The 16,949-nt window shown below is 35.7% G+C and overlaps 3 protein-coding genes across 4 annotated transcripts; all 3 read left to right on the top strand.

The window, feature by feature from the left end:
* The first annotated feature begins 231 nt into the window (after positions 1 to 231).
* Positions 232 to 3,347, top strand: LOC107648663 (APETALA2-like protein 3). 2 transcript variants are annotated; one of them, XM_016352472.3, is made up of 10 exons: positions 232 to 1,014; positions 1,177 to 1,202; positions 1,316 to 1,346; positions 1,442 to 1,529; positions 1,671 to 1,816; positions 2,030 to 2,074; positions 2,181 to 2,284; positions 2,392 to 2,534; positions 2,624 to 2,734; positions 2,842 to 3,347. In XM_016352472.3, the coding sequence occupies exons 1-10, from the start codon at positions 551 to 553 to the stop codon at positions 3,082 to 3,084; spliced, it is 1,401 nt and encodes a 466-aa protein (XP_016207958.1). In that variant the 5' UTR covers positions 232 to 550; the 3' UTR covers positions 3,085 to 3,347. The 2 variants fall into 2 exon arrangements, with proteins under 2 accessions (XP_016207958.1, XP_088346431.1); XM_088490305.1 differs by having other exon boundaries at positions 426 to 1,014; positions 1,331 to 1,346.
* Positions 3,348 to 8,035: 4,688 nt separating this feature from the next.
* LOC148555093 (uncharacterized) lies at positions 8,036 to 9,204 on the top strand. The gene is made up of 2 exons (XM_088490602.1): positions 8,036 to 8,325; positions 8,406 to 9,204. The coding sequence occupies exons 1-2, from the start codon at positions 8,036 to 8,038 to the stop codon at positions 9,202 to 9,204; spliced, it is 1,089 nt and encodes a 362-aa protein (XP_088346728.1).
* Positions 9,205 to 9,639: 435 nt separating this feature from the next.
* LOC148555092 (uncharacterized) lies at positions 9,640 to 10,158 on the top strand. The gene has a single exon (XM_088490601.1). It carries the CDS (start codon positions 9,640 to 9,642, stop codon positions 10,156 to 10,158), a length of 519 nt encoding a protein of 172 aa, XP_088346727.1.
* Positions 10,159 to 16,949: the final 6,791 nt, after the last annotated feature.

The raw sequence follows: 16,949 nt of genomic DNA, 5'->3' as shown, positions 1-16,949 counted from the left end.
AGAGAAAAATAATAAACATTTAAACATAAACAAGGCAAGCAAAAAATAAAGAAGGGGGGCCACCATTTTCTTCCCTTTGTTAGGGTTCTCATGCTTTATTTATTTCATTTTGCGTTTGCTTCATCTCCATTCACCAATCACCAGTTCACCACTATCACACTCCCTAAACACACTAAAAGCCAAACCAACCAAAATATATATAAATAAAAATAAAATAAACAAATAAAACCTACGGTCTCTCCTTTTTCACATTTCACTGATCACTCACTCACTCACTCAGTAGTAGCTGCTAGCTGCATGAAAACTCCTTCCTCAAACTTTCTCTCTCTATATATTTGTTCAGTCATGGCTGTACGCATTCTTTCTTCATCCATATGCATGATGTGATTCTAATGCTTCTTTTTCTTTCTCTTTTTCTTCTTCCAGTTCAACGCGATCTATCTTCCGTGGATCCCTTAGCTTCCATTTTAATAAGTAATAACTAACTAATTAATTAAGCTTTTTCTCTTTTTGCTCTTGACGTCGATAATTCAATCATTTCACCGAACCTATGTTGGATCTTAATCTCAACGCCGATTCCGCCTCCGGCATCCAAATGGAAAGTTCTGGAAGCTTCAATTCCTCCCTCGCCAATGCCGACACCGAGGACTCATGCTCCTACGGCGGCGCTGAAGCCGTAGCATACAACTTCGCCATACTCAAGAACGCCTTCGGCGTGGACGGAGACGCTGGAGCTTCCGGAGACGACGGATGTGTACGGACAATCCAGCTTTTTCCGATGATCGGAGCCGGCGATGGTGTTGCAGCTGAGAAGTTACGTGGCTCGTCATCAGTGTTGGAATTTGAGACGAAGGAGGATCGCGGCGGTGGTAGTGCGACGGCGGTGGAGCAGAGAATGGTTCCTCAGAGGGCGCAGCAGGTGAAAAAGAGTCGGCGTGGACCGAGGTCGCGAAGCTCGCAGTATCGCGGCGTCACATTTTATCGAAGGACTGGACGATGGGAATCGCATATTTGGTTAGCAATCAATGATTCCGTTATATCTTTCTTGTTTAGTTTTTATTTTGCATTTCTCTACTCTGATCGTTTTATCTTTGATGCTGTTTTTATTTTATTTTATTCTATTTTATCTTTTTTTATTTCCTGAATTCGCTGCATGTGTTTTGGTGCTCTGTGCAGGGACTGTGGGAAACAAGTGTACTTGGGTGAGAAAACGCAGCGATGATTGTAGTTGAATTCAAACATTTTTTCTCTTTTTAAATGATGTATATTGCTTTTCTGTTTGTTTATGAATTTATTTATTTATATATTTTAATAGGTGGATTTGACACAGCACATGCTGCAGCTAGGTAATTTTGTTATCGGTTCTTTTTTGTTTTTTTTTGCTAATGAAAAATATTTCATGGATTTGATTTTAGTGTGCAAGTTTGATTTTAATTTTCAGGGCATATGATCGAGCTGCGATCAAGTTCCGTGGCATTGATGCAGATATCAATTTCAACGTCAGCGATTATGATGAAGATATAAAGCAGGTTCTAATACTTAATAGTTTGATTTGATCATAGTTTTGAGCTAAGTTTGAGGATTTTTCTTTGTAAAGAAAATTTGAAAAAGCTTTGATGGAAGTTGTAGCCATATCATCTTTGATTGTTTTTTTTTTTCTTCTGATGCAGATGAGTAACTTCACAAAGGAAGAGTTTGTGCATATTCTGCGTAGGCAGAGCACTGGTTTTTCGAGGGGTAGCTCCAAATACAGGGGAGTTACCCTGCACAAATGTGGTAGATGGGAAGCACGCATGGGGCAGTTTCTCGGGAAAAAGTGAGAAACATTTGAATTCTGATATAGCAATCATAGTAGAACCTTAGTGATCTCACACGCTTTGAGGCTATTGAGGTTTTAATACTTATAACTAACTCTACAAAGTGAAACATAATTGTTCGATGCACTTCCGTATTAGCAGTTTTGGTATGTTCTGTGATAAATTATAATTCATTTGTTTTTACACTGGCTGGGTTTTTGGCTTGCCTGCAGATATATCTATCTTGGCCTATTCGATAGCGAACTAGAGGCTGCAAGGTTTTACCAATCGCATATCGAAATTCCTTACACTAATTGCCTTAAAAAAATTTTGGATTCCTTGTGTCTTAGTATATTTGTTTGATACTGTGTTTGATGAATCCAGGGCATATGATAGGGCTGCTATAAAGTGCAATGGAAGGGAAGCAGTTACTAACTTTGAGCCCAGCTCATATGAAGGAAAGGTAAATTCTCATGATGAGAATGAAGGTACTACTTGTTCATTCATGATGCTTGTTTTCTTTTTCCTTTTTGATTAAATTATGAAGTCAAAATGCATTAACAAGGTATTGGTTGACTTGTGACACATGGTTTAGATAACAGGCAAAGTCTTGATCTTAATTTGGGCATAGCTCCCCCTTCTTTCTCTGAAGAACAAGTCAATAACATTCACAACAATGGGATTGGTTTCCAATTTCAGCCTAGCTGGGATGACATCCCTATTGATAGGAGATTTATGGTAAGGTCTATAATTGTTGCACAGTCCTCCTCACGTTTGTTTTGATTTTAACTTGGCTTCCATTGCATATTATCATATTTGCTTGATAGTTTGAGCACTCTGCATCAAGATCACTGAATACTCAGCCACCTCATGGATTCTCCATAGCATCTCAGCATCCTTCTGCTTGGGGCAATACTGATTTCTTTCCCATCTACAAGGTAATCCTCTCATACAATGATGAACCACCATCACCATGTTGATTACATTAGTTTCTTATGTGTTAAGAGTTATGATCTGTCATTTCAATTTTGATTTCCATATACAGGAAAGAGCAATAGAGAATATGATGGAAGCCAATCCCTTGCAAAATTGGGCATGGCAAGTCCAAGGTCATTGTGGCGGGGCAACTCCAATTCCACCTGTCTCTGCTGCAGCATCATCAGGATTCCCTTCAACATTAATGCCATCAGCTGCGGATAATCAAATTCATTTTCCAAACAAGACATTCCTCTACCCTAACTTCCCTCCATCGATCGCCAATTCCGGCACCATATCGCCCTTCTACTAAAGAAGCTGAAACCTCAACCCAGGTAGAGCAATGCAACATTTCCAAATCCTTTTTTCTTGTCTTGGATAGTTGATAAAGTAGTATGTTACTAAGATGTAACAATTGATTCAAGACCTTTCACCGATTGTCCTTTCAAGCTAATTTTCTTAACTGTAATTGCTATATGGCTACAAGGCATGGTAGGTTTAACTGAATCACTATTGTAACTGCCTTCTTCTTTGATCTGGTTGATCACTATTGCAATGGGCAAGCATTTTCTTTGATATGCAGTGCAGCATTCACTTCCTATGAAATTGCAAACGATGATGTGGGCCATTTGCTCGTATGCCTTTACAAATTTAAGATTTTTACGAAAACTAATAATTCTTGTTTGATGCATCATCTGTTGCATGTTTTTGCCGACATAGTACTATTCTTAATTTATTGGCTTGTATCACATCACATGGTTACTTTTATATTTAAGAGGCACATTAATGGTAGATAGATTTTTGCAAAGGAAAAGTATAGAATACCAACATATTATCTGCCAATTTATTGTCAACAATAATTAATTATTATATTTTAAATACATATATAAAGAGACACATTTAGAAAATATATCTATAAAGACACTTTTATTAAACACATCTATAAAAAAATATTTTTATTAGACACATCTACGAAAACATTTCTATAAAACAGAATTATAAATAAGAGTTGGCAGAAATTGGCAGATATATTATTGGTAGATATATTGTTGGTAAACATTTCTATAAAACAGAATTATAAATAAGAGTTGGCAGAAATTGGCAGATATATTATTGGTAGATATATTGTTGGTAACGTAGCGGGACCGTTTTCCTAATGATACCGGTCTACCCTAAGCCAACATTTGTCTTGTGCGTATGGTAGGACGTCCATATCACTTTATATTATGATATTATTCCTATGTCCAATGTATTTATATTCCTTAACTTTCTTTCGCATGTTCTTCGTTTGCCTCACAAAACAAGATTCTATGGTAGGATGTATTTTATTTTTCTACTGTTCAGCACAGTCATCAGAGTTCAAAGACCACTGTGCGAGTAGATAATGGAAGGAAGCCTTGCCTTTAACTTTCGCCCCAAATCCAAGCATGTTTGTTTTCATATTTTTGTCAAAGCAAACCGAACCAACACCTTTTCTGATTTTTGTTTCGCCCCGTTTGTTTCTGGTCTTGGCAAATGCATGTTTCATATACAGTGTCTAATACAACGACCAAACGGGAAAACAATTGTTTGTGTAGAAAATTTTTAAAATGCTGTCGTCAACATAACTAGGGGGAAGAAACGAGTGAAAAACGTAAAAGGTACCCTTATAAAAAGGTTAACAGTAACAAGTACGAGAAATAAATTAAAAAACAAGATAGAAATGAGGAAGAAGATTGGTGTAGTCGTATGAGTAATGCTAAAGCAATGCATAATAGGAGGGCACGTGTAGAATTGGGGGAAGATGGGTACTGGGTAGGTCTCGTCCCTTTCCTTGGTTTAAAGTAATTTCCGGATTCATCGGCTTTTGGCAGTGGCTTAGGATTAGGAGTGTGACCCAACTGGTACACCTGCAAACCCCAAACGTGAAGAGGGAAGACTGAAAGAGTGAGAGAGAGAGAGAGAGAGAGCATCATGTTCAGCTGTCATGTATTATGAGCCAGCATCAAAAAGCCTGACCCCTCTCACCACTGCACTGTACTTTCTAGTTTCTATATGTGAATAGTAAAAAGTTGATTATTCTGGCAGGGGCCACCAGTTACCCTCTTTTCCACTCTCTCATAAAGCAGATCACAAGAGAGACACAGACCTATCAAATCCGTACTAAGTTACTACTGGACTGACCCTATATATATACATATCTCTGTCACTTTTAATGTTAGCAGTGGAGTGGTGGTGAGTGAGTCTCTCTCTCTCCAAAGAAAGTCCAAACTTCAAGGCTGCCAATGAATGGGCTAATCTCATACTGTGACTTGGGGTTCGCTACTTCTCTTTGGTTTTTGTTTTCACCTTTGTTGGGCTCTATGCCTCTCTTCTATTACAAGCAATGAGTGCACTATCTCATCACTCATCTCTGAACCCTCTATTTGTTCGTTCATTCACTTCATCTATGCCATAGCAACACCATTAGCTAGCTGCTCTCCTCCTTACACACCTTGCTTTTCTTTATATTTTTTACCTAAAAGCTACTTTGCTTGTTCTACTAAATATATTGCAATGCAATTTAGTATCACATACAGAGAACACTATAGGATAAAATATAAAATATATATTTAAAAACTATGAGAAATAGCATATCGAAATATAAAAAATATTATGTGTATATAAAAAATTAATTATTATATCAATCATTATTTATATATATTTATATATTTACATATTTTAATGTATATTTAGTATTTTAATATGTATTAGTTATGAATAATTGATTAGTAAATAAATTTTATATACACATAACATAATTGTAAAAAAAAATACAAATACATAGTAATTATTATTTAGTATATTGTACATAGAATACTTTTGAATAATGAAAAGTAAAAAATATTATGTATATATTAAAAATTAATCATTATGTATATGTCATAAATTACTTTATACATTTTTAATGTATATTTCGTATTTTAATATATTTATATACAAATAGTTAATTTTGTCTACATATAATATAATTGATAACGAGTAATATTACTTAAACCTCATATTTGACATCTAAATTTAAAATTAAAAAACATTTTTTAATTTTTGTTTGTTTTGATTTCTAATATTTTTAGTTGAAATTCTAAAAAAAAAATTCAAAAAAATTAAAGCAAAAAACAAAAGTGAAAGTCAATTATATATTACTACTATTTGTAAGATTTTTGAGAAAATAAGTATTAAATTGAAAAAGAAGAAAGTAGAATTCTCCCACTATATATGGCATATAGATAAATATTATACAATACGATGTGTTCACCAGTTTTCTATCTCCTTTCTAATGTGCCACATATATAGGATGAATCTGGCTAGCTAATTTAAAGTGTATAAATTCAAATATGATTTTTGTAGAAATTATCTTTTTGTCAATCGACAATTATAACCAATAAAACAATTGATGAGTAAATATTAAAAATAATTAAAAAAAAAATTAACTAACAATAATGTATGTTGTTATTAATGAATTATAATTCAAATGATATAATCTCTCCATATTCACTTAAAAAATTGTAAATTTGAATTTCTCTATCTTCGATATTTAAAAAAAAAACAATGTAAGATGCGGCTAATTTTTTTTATATTGTTTAAATATATGTGTAATACATTATTATTGGAAGATTAGGTGTTTTTTTTGATATGGTGTTTTATTCAAATCGGACGGTCCGATTTGTTTGAAGAGAAAAATAAATTACAAATCGGAGGGTCCGATTTGTTTGGAGAAAAAAATAAACTACAAATCGAAAGGTCCGTTTTCTATTTTTTATTTTTTATTTTTTTTAAATAAAAATCGGACCGTCCGATTTCAACATTAAAAATTTTTTTATTTTCGAATTCACAAATCGGACCGTCCGATTTGTGATTGTTTGTTTAAAAAAAAAAATAAAACAAACAAATCGGTGCCTCCAATTTATACATCCCATACCAATGTGAAACACACTTCTGCTCACAACTTCTTGTTATACACTTCTCTCTCCCACATAACAAATAACAAGCGGTAAGATGCTATCTAAACGATATCGGTAAATAATTCTTAGCCAATCTGTGCAGTGTACGCAATGAATGACCTCGAGATTTACAGTGTACAGTACAAAAAAATGTAAGATCACTGGATCAGGGTAGAAAGAAAAGAGCTGTAGTGTATATATTTGGGTCAACTTTATTTGTCTTGTTTTATTATCCCATCATGCATAATATAGCAGAGGGTTATTTAAGATTTTTTTTAATAAGTAAAATAAATACTAAAATTACATATACGAATTTATAGACATATGTTAAAAAATTTTATGTTTTTACACTTTATTACTTATCTTATTTTTAGAATAAACATATCACATTCTTAAAGATAGAATAAATGAAAAAAATAAATAAGTATCTAATGAGATAAGACACTACAACTATTTTTAAATGTATTTAGTCTATAATAAAGACGAAATATGGCTCATTTTTTCCATTATGAATTTGTCATTGGTATTGTCTAATGAAATGGATGCATGACCAATATTTCTGCTATGGAACTTACTCAAAACGTAAGTAACGTTTAGTTTTATTTTTATTTATTTATTTTTTTTTGAGAGAAAAAGACAAACGCAGCATGTGTTTTGTTTTTCAAAACTTTTTAATTTTTTTTAAATTCTCCTTAAAGCCAATCGTAAGCTACGTTTTGATGTGGTTTGTATCAGCTTTTTCCATAAACGCAGGTTGTGTTTTATGGGCTGTCAGCCTTTTTTGTTGAGAAACTAAAAACACATATTGCATTTTGTTTAAAAAAATATATTTTAATAAGAGTACGGCCTATAAATACGAAGAAACACTCTTATTCAGCTTGCCTTACTCCATTTCTACTCATTGTATTCTTCTTTCTTACAAATATGTCGTAGTTCTGAATTTTTTTGGCAGTCAGGTGTGTCAAAAAAATTGGACTAGGTGAGGTTGCAGTTATGGAAAATGTTGCAAATTTGCGAATATATTATAACGGTGAGGTTATACCAAACACACATGAGGGAGTAACTTTTGTTTGTGAATGTCCGTTGTCATTTGCTATTCCATGTACCATGAGTTTTGTAGAGTTGCAAAATGGACTTTGTAATAACATTCAAAGCCACATTTCGAAAAGGATGAGCAACATTTTATACAGGAATCCTGTACAAGTATTTGGTGGGCTGATACAGTTTCAAATGATGCACATCACTGACGATACCAGTATGCAACAAATGTTATGTATTTATCAACAAACCCGATTTCATGTGCCGATGATAGAGCTGTACGTTGAGTTCGAACAGCAGTCAGAGTTGGGCGCGGTCGGGGAGGAGGTCAATGTTGATGAGCTCGGAGATATAGATTGGGAAGAAGATAATAATGACAGTGAAGAGGAATTCGAAGCTAACTATGAAGTCGATGACAAAAACGATGACGGAGACTTGGCAGGCAATCCGGCGGTGCAAAATGAAGCAAATGCGATTGTAAGCCAGCACCCGTTTGGTGTTCCGTCTTTTATGCGGACTCTAGATCTCGAAGCCATGCATGCCCCAGAATTTCCTGAGTATGCGAATATGGGTATGTTATGATTATTAACTCAAGTTTTCTATAGTGCTTATTTTATTTGCCTTGTCTGACTGATGGTGGTGCGCATATCGTAGGTGAAGGCAACATTGCGGCGGAAGATGGCGAGTTTAGGGTCGAAATGGAATTTGGTTCAAGAGAGTCGGTGATATCTGCAATCAAAAGTTACACCATATCTAGAGGAGTTGATTACACTGTGTATGAGTCTGAGCCGCAGACATTCTATGCGAAATGCAAGAGGTATGGTGCAGGGTGCGACTGGCTTATCCGAGCTAGCTTGATTCGAAAAAAAGCTTGTTGGGAGATCAGGAGATACAATGGCAAGCACACGTGCACCATGGGCACGATTTCACAAGATCATGCCAAGTTGGACTCAGACCCAATTGCAGATGCCATTAGGCCGTTGGTCGAAGCAGACTCCTCGATAAAGGTGAAGTCTGTTATTGCAGAAGTCCAAGGCAGGTTCAACTACACTGTGAGTTACCGGAAGGCTTGGTTGGCAAATCAGAAAGCTGTCGCAAAAATTTTTGGTGATTGGAAAGTTTCTTACCAGACTCTGCCAGTATGGTTGAAAGCAATGACAGTGAAGATGCCAAGGTCTCGTGTTCAAATTAAAACACTCCCCGTTTACCGTGAGAGTGAGGAGATTCAGGGTGTAAGAGTTCTGCACTGCATTTTTTGGAGCTTCTATCCGTGTATTGTAGCATTCAGACACTGCAAGCCACTGGTGCATGTTGATGGCACGCACCTGTACGGAAAATATAAAGGTGCACTTCTGGTAGCGGTTGCACAAGATGGGAATCAAAACATTGTACCTATTGCATTTGCGATTGTCGAGGGCGAGACAGCAGACGCATGAGAGTTTTTCCTAACCAATTTGTGGAGATATGTTTTTACCATTGATGGTGTGGGTATTATTTCTAACCTCCATACCTCTATCGACGCTGCAATAGCTCGCAGTAACGGTGCATGGTCACCACCAAGGGCGTGACACATGTACTGCATCAGGCACATCGGGTCCAACTTCTTAAGGAGGTTCAAGACTCCATATTTGCATAAACTCGGGGTGAACACAGGTATTTCAACTCGCTGTTATGGTTCCATTCATAGTAAATTTGTGGCATCTGCTTATGATTAAATGGTTTATTCTACAGGCTATTCTAGGACGGAGCAGGAGTACACCAAAAACTACCAAAGGCTTAAAGAGCGGGGTGAGGCATATACTCAATGGTGCGATGAGATTGGTGTTGAGAGATGGGTGTTGGCATTCGATGGTGGTCATCGTTGAGGACATATGACGACAAACTTGGTAGAGTGCATAAATTTTGTCTTGAAGGGTGCACGCAACCTTCCTGTGACTGCCCTTGTCCGGTCAACTTTCTATCGGCTGAATGAGTTGTTTACTCGGAAGAGTACTGAGGCTCATGAGCGTCTCCGCAACGGATTCACATATTCAGAATTTGCAACGAAGAGAGTTGAAGAAAGCTTCCGACGTGCAAGAAACATGGTGGTCAACCGGTCCGACAGGCGCAACGAGATGCTTGAGGTTCGTGAGATGCAAGATGGTACCATTTATACTGTTAACCTTGCGCAACGACACTGCGACTGTGGCCATTTTCAGGTCGAGCGACTCCCATGTCGTCACGTGCTTGCATGTTGCACCAACCAGCGTCTTGATTTGCAGGTGTACGTGCACGACGTGTACAAGATGTCTGAAATTCGCAAGGTGTACAGAGGCGAGTTTGTTCCTATGGGTGACCCATCTACATGGAATAGATATGAAGGAGCGAAGGTGATGCCAACTGGACATTGAGGCGCGCGACGAAAGGAAGACCGAAGTCAACCCGCTACTTAAATGAGATGGATTCGTGGGATATGCGTGGTCCTCGCAAGTGCACTATATGTGGACGTGAGGGACATAGCTGCAGCCGATGTCCTCAGCGCGCAGGTCCAAGCTCCGCTGGAGGTCATTAGTTATTAAGCTTTTCAATGTAACTTTGTTTTGACGTACTTCACAATTATATGTTATTTTTTATGTAACCTCATCATTTATTTTAACCTAGTTAACAATTTATAATAAAAGAAGTATTTAACTTCGTTATGTAACTTTTTAATAAATAAACATTTCGTTCCAAAAGTGCAACATGATAATCTCAAACAGAGTTATACGAGAACAAGGCTAAATATGCCATAATAATAATACTGAACAGAACCATCTAAATACTCGGTATGACACTGAATACAAATCTGAATACAACATAGAATACAAGATCAACTGCAACAGACTACTTCCTCGGTGCCTTCTTCGAATACAAGGATGGGGTGTATTTGTCCGGAGGCGCAGTCTGTGTCCGTAAGTTATATGGATGACCCTGAGACACACAGGCATCCAGCCCACTGCTCGCACCGAAATCTGCCATGCTCGCACCACTGGTGTCATACAAACCGGAACCACTCATCCCCGGACCACTCGCTCCACCAAGGTCATACCAGTGCTGCAAGTCGTATCCCAAATCCCCCTCTTCCTGCTGCGGATACTCATTCAAATCAAACAACTGAGAGCGTGGTGGTGCGGAAGGACCGGGCGGATCTACATGACCCGTCGACTGATCAAAGTCGAAGTCACTGGCATGACCTAAAGTGGCGCAACGACCCGCAGACTGCTGAGATGTAGCAGGCCCTTCTTATGGTGCCGTCGGAAATAGATAATATGAATCTCTCAGGACCTGAGAGAAGCTAATAGTGTCAGATCCACGCAACGGACTAAAGTGACCCTCGGCTGGAATTATCAGATATGGTATGTAGGGCTCATGTGCCTGAGTTGGCTGTGGTTCCGGTATATATGGTGCCTGAGTTGGTTGTGGTTTCGGTATATATGGTTCCTGCTGTTGATATGCAGGCCACTGCTGAGCATATGCCGGATCCTGAAACTACTGGGCATATGTTGGATCCGAAAACTGCTGGGCATATGCCTGCATCTGATGCTGCTACTCATATATCGAGACCTGATAGTGGTGCTGATAAGCCAGAATTTGATTAACAATTAATTACAATTAATAGTAATTACTGATAAATAATTAAATTTATAATCCTAAACATTAATAATAATACAACTGGTAATTAATAAACATACTTGAAACTGCTGCTCATGAGGCGGTACTTGAGGCTGAGGGCCAGCTGGTTCTTCCTGTTGCTGTTATGGTTCATCGACGCCGACCTCTTCACTTGGAACTCTATCTAACAGTCGTAGGTGAACTCCATACTGTTGTGTGTACCACTCGTAGTACACTGAGAGAGGATGAAAGTCAACAATCTCTTCGCCTATTTGCAATGTGTTATAGCGGTCAGAGCTCCACCTGTTAACCCATTGATTATAAATCTGTCCCCAGTCATGGTTCTGTGCTCCTGTCAACCGCTTGCAATGATCACGACCAAGGTCGAACGCGGGGCCTGGTGGAAGCTGTTGCATCCCGAACTGTCGTCTAACTCGGTCTGCTGGGTGCCATTCTATGCACTCGAATGACACTAGCGGCGACTGGGTGGAGTAGATAACCAAATGGGTGGCGAGGACATCAGGAGCCATATGAACCGCACATTAGTTACGAAGAGGTCGATTAGAAAAATTATTCTTCTGAATAAAAATATTGGACGTTACTGGTTACAACTTACATCGTCAAGTCTCGTGTCATCGAGTCCTCGCCTAAAATGCGCAATAGGCCTCGTATATATCTTGTATGTCGGCGCCAATGACTCCACCTAACAAAAAATATAATAATAGAATAACAAATTAATAATAATAATAATAAAAATAATTACAATAATAATAATAACTAATAATAATAATAATAGTAGTAGTAACAACAACAACAACAACAACAACAACAACAACAACAATAATAATAATAAAAACCAATACCATCGCGCAAGTGGAATACCAACATCGCCGAGCTGATCGCAGGGTATAGGTGTCAGGAGCGGCATACGCTCCCACGCCCAAACAAAAAGCAGTGTCAGTGGGCCATCCATCTCTTTACATTTGTATCGTGATGCACGACACAACGATCTGTACAGGTGTGCCAGACTGGCTGCCCCCAACTGTATAATGATATCCAGTAGAAATTTCGAAGTAGCGGTAGAAACTTCAAGTTCAATGAAGTGGTCGACTTATCCGTAAACACAATTGTTCCGAGCACGCAGAAAATGTGCGCCCGGACCTATCGCTCAACCGACTCCTGAGTATCACACGGCTCGCTGTCTCTGCACCACCGGACCCATGCAATATTAACCTTCCCCAATACGTGATCTTGCGGACCGGGCTCCCGACCAAAATACGCAATGCAGTTTTTCACCAAAAACTGGTGACTGCTGTCTGATCTACCCGTAACGGCCTCCCCATTAATCGGTAGACCAAGAATATAGGCCACATCTTCCAGTGTCACCGTAACTTCACCAACCGGAAGATGAAATGTGTGAGTCTCTCGCCGCCAGCGTTCCACCAAGACATTCAGTAGTGCAGAATGACCTCTCATTTCGCCTACTCGCGAAACGTGTTGAAACCCAGTAAACTCCAGTGCCACTGCAGCTACCTCGTTAAAGGTATCGGGCGAATCAAATTTTCTAGGCAACAAATTCCTGTTAGCCTGCAAAAAAAATATTAATTATTAAATTCTAAATAATATCGGTTAATAATAATAATAATATCAAAACGACAACTAAACAATATTTATTTACCATTTATTAAATAATAATAAATTATTAAAAAATAATAAATATTTATTTACCATTTATTATCACAACATAATAATAAATATTATACAGCTATATAATAGCTAATAATCATAATAATAAACCTAATAATAATAATAATAATAATAATAATAATAATAATAAAACGGTAACTAAACGATATTATTACCATTATTATCTTAAAAAATAATAATAAATTATAAAAAAATAATAAATATTATACATTATTCTATAATGACTAACAATAATAATAATAATTATAATAATAAAACGGTAACTAAACAATATTATTACTATTATTATCTTAAAAAATAATTATAAAATATTTATTTATTTTTTATTATTAAAAATTAATTATAAATATTATACAGTATTTTATAATAATAATAATAATAATAATAATAATAATAATAATAATAATAATAATAATAATAATAATAATAATAATAATAATAATAATAACGGTAACTAAAAATAATTAAATATTATTTATTTTTCATTACAAAATCATAACGATAAACATTATTCTTATTAAACAGTATTATTTTTTTATTAACAAAAAATATTAATAATTTATTATTATTATTATTATTATCCTACACAGTCTTTTATTATTATACTTCTCATATTAACAATTTTTTTTCATCAGACTTAAACATCATAATACTGGCTAATAATAATAATAGTATTATTAATATTAATAACGAAAAATAATAATTATATTGTTTGTTAAAAGATAAATAAACAAAATTCAAATAAATATATTTATTTATCATAAAATTAAAAAAAAATAACTTACTCATTGAGGATGATCCAAGTACTCAATAATGTGTTCTTTAGGTCTAATAAAATTTTGAACAATTTTTTATTTAATAACCAAATGAAACTACGCTTTTCACTCTTCTTCTTCCTCTCACAACCTTCCTCACACAACAACACTCTTCACTCTTCACTCTTCAGTAACTCCCTCACATAACACTTACTCTTCAGTAACTCTCCCCTCTGCGTTTTGCATTTTAAACACCCCCGCAACAGTCTTCTCCAATACGTGGCGCACATGCAGCTAAAAACGCTGCAAAAGGTAACCAATGTTTGGCTGTGCAGGGCTGACAAACGCAACCTGCGTTTTGCTTAGCCCTATGCTGGTCAACACTATCCCTCTCAACATGCAGGCCACGTTTTGCACCATGGTTTCGTTGCCCAGTCCAATCGCAGCCTGCATTTTGCAGGTCTGCAGATTTTTGTTTTTTATCGCCACTGCAAAACGTTATCTGCGTTTTGCAGGTCTCTGAATAACCCAAGTCCACATTAATGAAAAACTCACCATGCATCCATATTCAAAGTTATCACCATCATTCTCTCCATAACCAAATTAATTTCCGACGAAATATATGCATAATTATCTTGTCCTTAATAAGGACAAAATATGTGTAAAATTATTTTTTTAAACGAAAAAATATTACATACAACTACCCGTCTAAAAGAAGAGTATAAAACTATCATGTCAATTGTAGTAAGAACTTGACTTTGCATAAAATGATTTTTCGGATTTTTTGCGACTAGAATTCACAAAATTCGAAAATCACATTTCACTTCATATTAACAAGGCGGATCCAGATAAAATATAAAAAAATTTAATAAAATATTATTTTTATATAAGACGAAATAGTATTTCTTATGAATGACATTTAATTACCAGGTTTAAATTCATCTAATAAAAAATTTTATTGGTATTTCTTTATCATTTTAGTTTCACTAAAATATTTTAGAGATATTTTAGAGTTGAGATAATATATGATATCAATATCATTCATACTGGTATAATTATCTGCTTTATCTGATATAGTAAAAATAAGTGATCAAATAATTATCACTTTTGATAATTATCCTCCAAAAATCAATTATAACCACATAACCACTCATATATTCATCCCCTTTCCTCATTCATTATTTACCACGAGTTAATTCACCATGTGGTGAATTATCTTAGTGATAAGCATGATTATGGCTTGATTTGGTAAATAAAAAATTCATTTGTTTATGTTTATAGCTTTCAAAAGTTAGGAGTGCTTTTAAAAGCACATAAGGAGGAGCTTTTCAAAGTTAGTTTGTACTTATCAAAATTAAAAAATCAAATATAACCTTATACATTAATTAATATTCAAATTTAATTCTTACATTAATATTTATTATAGTATTTTTAAATTTTAACAGCTATTTTACTAAATACACTTGTTGTTGCTTATGCTTAGGATCTCCCCTCAAATCTGTAAAAGTTCTCAAATAAATGCTAAGCTAATAACTAAGGATTACATAAGAAGGGTAAAATAATATTTTAGTGCTAAAATTCACTTCTAGAGCCCACTTGGTGAGTGTTTGTGCTGAACTTGATTGAGATCTACCTGCTAGGAGGCCTCTAGGCCTTGAACGCTGGCTAGGGGTCCTTTTTCGGCATTGGACGCTAGAATAGGGCAGGAGGATGGTGTTGAATACCAGTTTTAGGCCTTCAATTCTAAAGCAAAGTGTGGACTATTATACATTTCTAGAAGACTCTGGAAGTCAGCTTTTCATAGCCGTTGAGAATGCTCCATTTGGACTTCTGTAGCTCCAGAAAAGCTCTTCCGAATACAAGGAGGTCATATTCGGACAGCATCTACAGTGCTTTCTCTGTCTCTGAATCAGACTTTTGCTCAAACTCCTCAATTTTAGCCAGAAAATACCTGAAATTGCATAAAAACACACAAACTCAAAGTAGAATCCAAAAATGTGAATTTAACACTAAAACCTATAAAAACTTAATAAAAACTAAACAAAACATACTAAAAACTATATGAAAACAATGCCAAAAAGCATATAAAATATTCGCTCATCATTGTACAAAGTGGTGGACAAGCCCTCCACCCAAGCAAGGTTAGCTTTCCCTCATCTTATCTGTCACCTATGCAATTCAGTTGGGATTGTCATAGAAGGTGACCTTCCAATTGAGGAGGACAAGCCCATCACTAAAACAAGGATTGAGCATACTAGAGAGCTGGCACATAAACCACAATATGAACATGTTGAGCCGCTTCAATATGAGATCCCTGAGATGCCTCAAGGGATGTATTTTCCTCCTCAAAGCTATTGGGATCAATGGCATACTTCTGTGGGAGAATTAAGCTCTAACATGAATCAGTTGAGGATGGAGCATCAAGAGCATTCCACCATTCTCAATGAAATTAGAGAAGATCAAAGAGCTATGTGGAAAGAACAGCAGAGACAAGGGCGTGACATTGAAGACATCAAGCGCTCAATTGGATTCTCTAGAGGAAGTAGTAGTCGCCATCATTAAGGTGGTCCCGTTTTATCACCCCTTGCTGTTATGTCATTTTTTTGTTTTCTATTTTGTTTTGTTATCTATTCTCGTGTTCTTATTGCATGATCATTTCTATCTATGTCTTAAAGTTATAAAATGTTCCATATATCTCTAACCTTACTTAAAAGAAAATTTTATTTGAAAAAGAAAGATTAAGTTGCATGAATTTCAAGTTTATCTTAAGAATAGTTCAATTATCTTGATGTGGTGGCATTGTTTTTGTTTTCTGAATGTATGAATGAACAGTGCATATTTGAAATTAGAATTAAGAATATTGTCTCTTGAAAGAATGATGAAAAAAGAGAAGTATTATTGGTAATTTGAAAAATCTAAAATTGATTCTTGAAGTAAGAAAAAGCAGCAACAAGCAAGATGTAATAAAAAAATGCAAAAAAAAAAAAAAAATAGCAAAAAAAGAAATAAAAAGCAGAAAAAGCCAATAGCTCTTTAAACCAAAAGGAAAAAGCAAAAAGCCAATAACCCATTAAACCAAAAGGCAAGAG

The sequence above is a fragment of the Arachis ipaensis genome, chromosome B6 (assembly GCF_059453495.1).
Source record: "Arachis ipaensis isolate K30076 ecotype BB chromosome B6, ASM5945349v1, whole genome shotgun sequence".
NCBI classification, from domain to species: domain Eukaryota; kingdom Viridiplantae; phylum Streptophyta; class Magnoliopsida; order Fabales; family Fabaceae; genus Arachis; species Arachis ipaensis.
The sequence above is the reverse complement of the archived record's forward strand: the minus strand, read 5'-3'. Positions and strand labels throughout refer to the sequence as shown.

What these genes read in the sequence shown, in the direction of transcription:
- LOC148555093 (XM_088490602.1), top strand. Translation starts at nt 8,036, where the DNA reads ATGATAGAGCTGTACGTTGAGTTCGAACAGCAGTCAGAGTTGGGCGCG. An exon ending in CATGCCCCAGAATTTCCTGA is followed by an intron (nt 8,326 to 8,405) that starts GTATGCGAATAT and finishes TCTGACTGATGG; the next exon opens with TGGTGCGCATATCGTAGGTG.
- LOC107648663 (XM_016352472.3), top strand. Translation starts at nt 551, where the DNA reads ATGTTGGATCTTAATCTCAACGCCGATTCCGCCTCCGGCATCCAAATG. An exon ending in TGGGAAACAAGTGTACTTGG is followed by an intron (nt 1,203 to 1,315) that starts GTGAGAAAACGC and finishes ATATTTTAATAG; the next exon opens with GTGGATTTGACACAGCACAT. An exon ending in AGCGAACTAGAGGCTGCAAG is followed by an intron (nt 2,075 to 2,180) that starts GTTTTACCAATC and finishes TGATGAATCCAG; the next exon opens with GGCATATGATAGGGCTGCTA.
- LOC148555092 (XM_088490601.1), top strand. Translation starts at nt 9,640, where the DNA reads ATGACGACAAACTTGGTAGAGTGCATAAATTTTGTCTTGAAGGGTGCA.